Below are 9,745 nucleotides of genomic sequence, written 5' to 3' on the forward strand. Positions count from 1 at the left end.
CCAGTAATGGACATATGTACCAAATCTTAGGACAATACCTCAACATATACTGTGTCCAAGATACTTAAAAAGGCATAAAACCTCAATGTGGCAGCCACATTGGGTCAGAGGTCAGTATCAAAGTCACCAACATACTTTGAAAGCAGGGTTTATATGACTCAGCAGTGTTATAAGAGAAATTAACTTATCTTGTGAGATACAAATGATCAAAATTAACAGACAATCACAGAATACAGTTATGTGCCAAGTATTAAGCCAATATATTGAAGTCTTGTTTATCAGTACCAATATGGAAGCCATCTTTGGTTACAGATTTTGTCAATGATGCAAATGTAATGGGCTTTGTAGGTAAACCAGACTGGTATAGTCTATAGACCAATGGCTATGTGGGAAACATACAGGGATATACAGTCACGGTAAAAAATAGATGTCATATACAAGGTGATTGGAGGACATTTTTAGAGGGTATTTATGGTAGCTCATTAAATTTCCCTAATAAATGGGCCAAATTAGGTTTTGATTATGGCAGACGTCAGTTGTTCTTCAGTTTTTTCTAGTATACAGTGTGGAGAGATAGTGTATATAGTAGGGATAATCTATTACCTTTAATCTCTTTGTCATTCTTGAACCAGCGAATATCAGCTGCTGGCTTGCTGCCTGAGGTATTGCAGGTGAGTGTGATTGTGTCTTTCTCCAAGGCAGGTTTCGTAAAACCAGCAATCTCTGGTTTTTCAGGGACTCCTGAAAGGAAAATTACATTTTTTTTTTACTCCTTACCGTTCCCATGGTTACAAAACATTTGATGCAGAGCATCTGATGTTCACTAACTGTAGCTTTTCCAAATTCATTTTAATATTATGCATGATAACAATATGCACTTCTATTTATATTATCCTGCCTGCTAATATATGCAGATAAGTTGTTTGGGTTGTAAAATAGCATATTCTGAACAATTTAAATCCACAGCCATGTCCAGGAAAGCCAAAAAAATCCTTAATATTGAAATAGTGAAGAAATTGTTAACATACATGAAATGCCTTTCTCAGCTTGTTATCTGATTTCCGTAAGATTCAAACGGTATAAATAAATGAATAAATAATAAATATATTCAACAATATTTCATAAAGACCATTAAATTGTAACCCCTTTTGTGTGGTCAGTAAAAAAAAAACTCACTTCTCATACTCTTCTAGCTCCATATTGCCTTTGTTTTCGTTGATATGATAAATCTGTTTATACAGTAGCTTTCTTAGCTGTTGTAACAGAATGAATCACAGAAAGATTAATTAACATGTTCTACTTTCATATTAACATTGCATCTACTGTGAATGTAGAATGACTATTATTCAGAGGAAAAGGATAATTACAACATCCAAGACAATTATTTTTTTTTTTAAAGCATAACCCACAAACAATAGATTAACATATTTAAAAGGACAGTATTTTCTAAATTTGGAATAAAGGCACTGTTTGTATTCTTTAGTGCAGTCAATTTTAGCTCTACTCTACCACTTTATGACAGTAACTGCAGATTTGAGCATTGCCACGGTAATACTTTTGCTCCAAGTTGTAGCAGTGAGTGGTTTCTAAGTATTATTCTCAGCAGGTACAAGCTGCAAAGCACGGACAACATTGTGGAAGGTTTTCTCTCTGTCACATTAAAATTACATTCTTTATCTTGATGGCAAAAACGTAATTTGAGATGGCCCATGCTGGTTAAACTAGCGGTAGCTGGTGACCCGAGGGCAGGCACTGACTCTGAACTGTTCAAGCTGAACTCACAGCTGCTCCAGTAATGCCTTCCTGGTAGGTGTCACTATTAGAAAGCAATTCCCATGAGACCTACAATGTGAAAAACTTGTACTGTATCTTTAAAATAATAGTCTTTAGAAAAAAATGTATTACTGGAAAAGTAATGGTCTGGTCTCAGCAGGATATAAACATCTATTTAATTCCTTGCCCATTTCCTGTTTATTTCCAGATGGTGAACATTCCTATTTCATTAATACAGATACATGTACAGTTTGAGGTAAAAGCCTAAAGGTGGTGCTGGTGGGGAGCTCCTTCTGCAGTTCACTCCTTAACAAGTTCAAATTTAGATAACTGACCTTGAAATTTTGATCTCAAATGCAACAATCAGGCCTATGCCAATACAATATTTTGTTCAATTAAATACTCTTAATAGCTGTTATCTTTTATATTTTGTATCCATTTCACGAAATAATTTCTTCATTTGGCTAAATAGTTTTATATTTAAAATGACTACTGAAAGTTACAACACATTCCCATAGAAAAGGATAGCATATTAATTGTGGATGACTGTTTTTTGAAAGGATGTCTGAAAGCTTTTACTCTTTCAGACTGTAAAGTGTTCTACATTGACTACAGCTTTTGTTAATGCTTCATTTCACACTAGCATTTACTACTTTTACAGAATCATTATATCATGCATACTGTTGGAGAATATAAAAGTTTTGGAAATGCTTGTATTTTTTCATAAAACTACAAAATAGAAATGTACAATGGCATTTGAGAGATAATAGTCATTCTCTAAACAGTACAGCACCAATGGGCTCCTGTAAAGATATGATTTCAGCTGTAAAACTAATTTTCATTTGTTATTTATATTAAAGTGATTACAATGTTACTTGCTATTTTATTTCTGTTTAGTCTGGTCAAGTGTCAACTATTATTCCTCTGTCAGATCAGTTGTCTTACCCATTACTACCAAACCAGACTTGGTAATACAGAGATGCAATTTTTAAATATTACAGAATACATGCCAGATATTCAATTTGTATATCAAATGTATGAGTTATTTAAGGGGCAGGCTATGTTCGACATATTGCAGGTGTATCAAATCATTGCTATTCTTTTCAGTGGGTGGAATTGTTGGGATGAGCTGGTTGTAGTGGCACCCAACTACCATGCCCCATATACAGTCTGAGATTATTCTGTTTTGTTTTCATTATTCACCTGACCCCTTACATTTGGATACATTGCATTCTAGGAGAATTTTATTTACAATGTTCACATTTATGGCCAGACAGTGCAAATTTGTAATACACAGATGTGTACTGATGGATTAGGGAAAAACAGCTCTACAAGCTAATGGTTGGTACAACAACCTTATACATTTATTGCTCTACTTAATATGACTATATAAAATTCTGGAGCTGCATGGATTTAAAAAGTTTAGGCTGCCTGTTCATGTTTTGTGGAAAGGCAACAACAGATTAATGCATCATCTTATGGCATGCCATAGGAGAAATTAGTTGATAGTGTAACCCTGTCAGAAACACAAATCATTCTAGAGGCTGTCTAACCTGGATGGTCATACAATTAATATCTAGAGCATCAACATTATTGGTGCTACTTTACTGATCACTTCTCCATACAAAAATAATAGAATATGTAAATATAATTTCAAAACCACTTTTATCATTAACAATAAATTGTAATGTTTTTTTTTTGTTTTGTTTTTCAGTAAATCAATGATATTAAACTTTGCTTAAGACTTTTAATATGAAACAATATAGTCTGTGGTCTGCACAGATCTATATGAAAACTCGTGGTAAGGTGGTATAAATAAATAAATAAAATATGTGTGGCTCCCCCAGGAACCAACAGGAATGCCAATGTAGCTCTCCCTGTGGCCGCCAGCCAAGATTGGCAATTCGGCACTACCGAGATTCAAACCAGCATATGATGACTCCCCCTGCACTCCACACGGCAATGCTTTTATCAGGAGAACCTCTGGGGACCCCCCTCAACTAACATTTGCACTAACCAAAGCAGAAAAATAAATGAAGGTAGCTGGCACAGTAATTTAGGATGAAATCAGTAGACCAGTCTAGTGTAACTTCAATCAGTGTTCTGTGTTTAATGTACTTACCTAGAACAGTGAGGAAGGACTTGGAGGTCTTGACAGGCATAGTAAAGACAGAGCAAGTGTACTGTCCTTCGTCTGACAGAGTCACATCAGTGATGCTGATGATCAGCTCGTGCCATGAAAATCGAACCAGTTCAATCCGGTTGTTCCTCAGCGCTGAAATAAATTTAGAAAAGTTGTCTTTAACAACCTCATTACAAGGACACCTCACACACTCATCATTTATGCAAAGATTCATTAGAATTTTTGAATACTTTAAATTATATTTTATTGTATAACATCAATGTTAATGCAGACAGACATTTTATTTTATACTGTTTCAACTACTGGTATAAATATATAAAAAAAATATATATAAATCTGATTTTTTAAAGCTCGACTAGACAGAAATTAATAGTAAGAAAAGTATATTAAAATTGATCAATTATAAAGCGGTACAGCTACAATACTCGTATAGGAACACCTCCTAAGAGAACACTTCGGCTAAGAGAACAACCTTTTCCCATTGTAAATGTTCCGCCTAAAGGAACAGAAACTTGGCTTAAAATTGCACATTTTAGGAACAGAAAGCCATTCGTTCACAACTGATACAGTACTGTTTTGTAAACTCATAACTTATCATCAAATTTAAAATCAAATAGTTTATCAGTCTTTTGAAAACTGAATTGTAACTGTGAGAGTGCCATTTCATTTCATGCACGTGTGTCATGACAAGTAATACATATTTATGTATTTACTGATTCATATTGTGTCTGGTGGTCAATTCTGTCTTAGGCTAAGAGAACACTTTGCTGCTTCCCGAGGGGTGTTCTCTTAGCCAGAGAGATGACCATATGCAGCATAGAAAATGTGCAAGTTCTTATCAGACCATAAAGGCTCAGTTGAATGGCTCAGTGGATTTCTGTACTTGATATCTGAAATGCTGAAAAAAAAAAAGTCTCTGGAACACAAAACAGAATCTCAACTGACATTAATTGGCCCCTCTGTTAAAGAAATGAAGGGTGAGATGACCATGAAGATGGGAATACAGCTATAGCCAAAGATTTTGCATCACCTTATAGAATTCATAGCCTGATGCCTCGGACAACAAGATTTGTCTGAGGGACAAGTTTTACCGTTATTCTTTGCATCTTGGACCATTATTCATCTTATTTTTTTTTTACTATGTTCGTTCTGTTACTAGAAAAACAAGAGTCACGAACGTTTCTAAATAAACCCTTGTTCTTCATACCCTTTATTATAATTTATATTCCAATATTTGGAACAGCTGGGACAAAACCATAAAACAATACTGAAAATTATAAAACAGAGAAGCATACAGTGCCGTGAAAAAGTATTTGCCTCTGTGACAAAGTACCCCACCCCTGGGCTATTTATTTGTGTTGTATTACGTGTAGTGTGTTAATGTTGGTGTGTAGTCAATGGTACACGGGATATAAATGGGTCTGTGTAACAAGAGTGGTTTAAAATGTATATTTGTATTTAGGCACGAGGATTGCACAGCACTTCACTTGCAGGTAAAATGTAATAATATGAGAGCATAGGGAACTGAACTATTAATTCACGTGCACTTGTACCGAGACTCCAATTGAATGATTGATTAGCAATCGAGTCTCGGTACAGCTGCATAAAAGCAGCAATTTTTCACTCACTCTGGGTTGTGTGTTCAGGGCGAAAGAACGGGAGAGACAGAGAGAAAAAGGAAGCAATTGCTACGTCCTGCTGGAGGAGCAGCATGGTACTTGTTTGTTTAGTGTTCGTGTCCTGTTTGTTAATGTCTGTTCATTTTGTTTATCTATTTATTTTGGCTCAAGTGCCATGCTATGTTTTCTTCAGCATCTTTATTTTCTGTTTGTTCATTTATTAAATGCTGAGCGCAAGCAAGTGATCAGCTTCACCAAAACTCTACGTCTCTGTTCTGTGTGTTATTGCTCCAGGTCTTACGTAACCACCCAGCCAGCCTTGTGACAGCCCCCTGTCTAATTTTCTGCATTTTTGCATATTTTTCACATTTTATTTCGTCAGATCTTTTTGTGGGTTGTAGTCGTATATAGTGGGAGTCTGAGAGAAAAAATGACACCAGAGTTTGGTGTGCAAGGTAATCAAACATGCAATCTTCAGGTGTGAAAAAGTTATTGCCCCCCTGTGAACAGGGTGGCTTTGCAGGGGTGAAGTCAGACCATAAATACAGACTCCAAACAGTGAGGAAAAGTGGATGAAAACTGAGACTCAATGACTGCGCTCAGTGTTAAATAAATAATAATAAACCGATTGTGCCGAGACTCCAACTGAAAGATCGATTAGCAATCAATATTATTTTACCTGCACATGAAGTGTTGTGCAATGCTCGTGCTTAAATACAAATATACATTTTAAATATTCATGCTCGTAACCCATATTTATATCCAGTGTATTTTATACATAAACACCAACATTAACATACTCCATACAACATAAAATAATAATAAACATAAAGGGGTGGGAGACTCCACCACAACTCCTTAAAGGGATAATTAGGGTCATCTTTTTGAATACTTTGGTTAACAATCAGGCCTGATTTGGGCCAACCCTGCCCAATATAAATCTGACTAAATTTGGCCCTTACTATCACAGTGAAGTTACTTACTATCACATCATGCCACGATCAAAAGAAATTCCTGAAGTTTTTTATGCCTTTCAGTCTGGAAAGGGTTACAAAGCCATTTATAAGGTTTTGGGGCTCCATCAAACCACAGTCAGAGCATTGTCCAAATGGAGAAAGTTTGGGACAGTAGTGAATCTTCCCAGGAGTGGCTATCCTGCCAAAATCTCTCCAAGAGCAAGACGTAAAATCGTCCAGGAAGTCACAAAGAACCCTAGAACAACATCCAGGGATCTGCAGGCCTCTCTCGCCTTGGCTATGGTCAGTGTTCATGATTCCACCATCAGAAAGACACTGGGCAAAAATGGGATTCATGGCAGAGTAGCAAGGTGGAAACCACTGCTCACTAAGAAGAACACGGATGCTCATCTCAAGTTTGCTAAAAAGCACCTGGATCATCCTCAAGAGTTCTGGAATAATGTTCTATGGACAGATGAGCCAAAAGTGGAACTTTTTGGCCAACATGGGCCCGTTATGTCTAGTGAAAACCAAACACTGCATTCCACAGTAAGAACATCATACCAACGGTCAAGCATGGTAGTGATAGTGTCATGAGTTGGGGACGATTTTCTGCATCAGGACCTGGACGACTTGCCATCATTGAAGGAACCATGAATTCTGGCCAAGGGGGCATGCAAGGGGGCAATTACTTTTTCACACTGGGCATTGGGTTTTGCATAACTTTTTTTAATAAATAAATGAAATAAGTATAACAATTTTGTGTTATTTGTTCACTCAGCATCCCTTTTATCTCATATTAGATTTTGGTCGAAGATCTGATAACATTCAGTGTCAAAAATATGCAAAAATGCAGAAAATCAGACAGGGGGCAAATACTTTTTCACGATATTGTTTATCGCTGTTCTCATATTTTCTAATGCAGTATATATATGCTCACATTTGTATGTGCCATTTTAAATCACTGCAATATTACTTTGAAGAGACTGTCCACCATTCAGATACTGGAAGTTAGCCTACACATCTCTTTAAGTACAGCCACAACACGGCACATCATTCCATTTAATCAATGTCAATATTTTTATACCTTCCAATCGACTCTAATGTTCCCCATTGATCTAAATATGATTACAGCGTTCATCTCAATTATTAAAAAAACACCATTAAAAAAGATCAATTTGTTTTAGTTTAAGAAAATCAATCCAGTACCGATTAGTCATCATGGAAAATGTTTTAAATACAAACTCATGTGTAAAAAAACAATAAAAAAAGAATAAGGTCTACTTTATTTGAATTAAACATTCTTCAGCAATATATTGCTCCATGAGAGTTTGACAGCTTTCCCTTAGCATGGCCACTACTTTGAAATAATTGGGTTTAATGAGCTCAATTTTGCAGGGTATTCCTAGTTAACAAGCAAATGAAAATGGGCCACAGTAAAAGCACCACATTTTTAACCTTCCAAGTATTAGTCAGTGTGCATACGGTGACAACACAACCATGAAAATGAATAATACAAAGGCATTGCAAATTGTTATAATCACTCGAGGTCTCTTATATGGTGTAAACTTACACTATAGTACACTGTGTCAAGTATTGATCCTTAAGAAAAACACCTAATTGGATTGTATTATTTGAGTGGCATAAGACCCCTAAAGAATGGTGTGACAGGGTGAAGGTATATAGGAGTGAAGTGTGGCCTCCTGACAGACAGTGCTAAAGAGGCTAACTCCCTGTGGCAAAGTGGTGAATACGTGCAGGTGAGTGCATTGCAGAGCGGATTAATCACACAGACAAATGATTCACAGGGTGCAAAGGTGTTTATTAATGGTTATAATGTCCAGAGCCTTGTGGCAACAACCTGTAAACAATAATAATGAAGGAAGTGCTACAGCGGCGTGTATAACTCCCGTTTGTAAAAATCCCATGGGTTTGACCAGCAACCAAACGTCCTGTCTTTCCTCACCCACACAAACCACAAACACAGACACAGTTCCTACAGTGCATGAATTAAGTGCTCGTGGTGCAAAGACAGTTCCGAAGTGAAAAGGTGAGTGTTGATGTCCTGGTTAATGCTGGCCTGCGGCTACAGCTCCGGATCGTGCGAGTATTCTTTAAAGACAAACAACACAAAACAAACAGTGTTATGAGACAGACGAATACACAGAACACTCAAGGTTTCTATTTTGCAATTTACAGGATCCTTCTACAAAGGAACAGATCACTGAAGCTACGCCCCTCTATTTATACCCTCACCCATGACCCCTAGGTTAACGAGCGCATCTGCTCCTCCCATCTACCGTCCGGGTCAGTGAGCTTAGGTGCCGTAGCTCCACCCCCTTCCTAAATGGCCGATTTCCACCTACCCTACGGAATTAATTGTCTCGCCATTTGCTTAAGGTTATTTTATTCCTTCTTTCTAGTGCTCTCACAAGTCGGGAAGGAGATCTAACACCAAGCTTCATTTGATCTCTGTCACACTCCCGTACCCTTATCAAGATGGAAATGACATTAGGTCTAGAGTCGGTTGTGGCAGCCATCTTGATAAGGGCAGCTACACAGGTGTTCCCCTTTCCAACACATCATGACAGTATAAAGAGAACTGAAATAGCTGGGGAGGGGGCTTCTTGTTGAGTCAAACTTGGAGTCCAAGATATATATATATATATATATATATATATATATATATATATATATATATATATATATATATATATATATAGGAATGAGACAGGGATCGTAACCTGTAGTCTTTTTTCCTGTGACCAGGAACCCTAAGGACAGCCCATGTAACCAAGGCTGGAGAAACAAGATACGTGCCAAAGTGGAATCGTCTGCATTGGACAATGATGGACGCAGCCAGTGACATAACATGCCGATCATCTGTTATTGTTGTTTTATTCTCGTCCCGCTCGCTTTTGTTTTGTTTGTTATATTGTAAATATTGTAAATATACCACTATTTGAACCACACTTCTGGACTTTATTAGTTCATCCTTGCACCACCTACAAATGGTATTTCATGAAAGGTTTAAAAAAATAAAATACAAATTGTATTAATATAGATTCGCTATAAGACTGACCAGAACAAAAACTAACCCTCTGGTATCCTATTTTTTTTTTTTTAATAAGAGGACTTCCAAATCATAATCAAAGTTGGTGAAAACAAATAATGTAATTAAATTATCTTGCCATATATTATTCAAACACAGAAACAATTACAAGGTTTACGTACAGTGCACGTAGAATGAAAAT

General features: G+C 36.6%; 1 protein-coding gene across 3 annotated transcripts in view; it reads right to left on the reverse strand.

Moving 5' to 3' along the window:
• The window catches only part of LOC121327955 (cell adhesion molecule 2-like), a 597,798-nt gene that overhangs the window by 87,515 nt on the left and 500,538 nt on the right, over window positions 1–9,745 (reverse strand). For all 3 annotated transcript variants that reach the window (XM_041272338.1, XM_041272337.1, XM_041272336.1), the window contains 2 exons: window positions 3,896–4,048; window positions 604–741 (listed from right to left, as the gene is read on the reverse strand). In XM_041272338.1, the coding sequence (XP_041128272.1) occupies window positions 604–741; window positions 3,896–4,048 (291 nt within the window). The remainder of the gene's footprint in view (window positions 1–603; window positions 742–3,895; window positions 4,049–9,745) is intronic.

This window comes from Polyodon spathula, chromosome 15 (genome assembly GCF_017654505.1).
Source record: "Polyodon spathula isolate WHYD16114869_AA chromosome 15, ASM1765450v1, whole genome shotgun sequence".
NCBI classification, from domain to species: Eukaryota; Metazoa; Chordata; class Actinopteri; order Acipenseriformes; family Polyodontidae; genus Polyodon; species Polyodon spathula.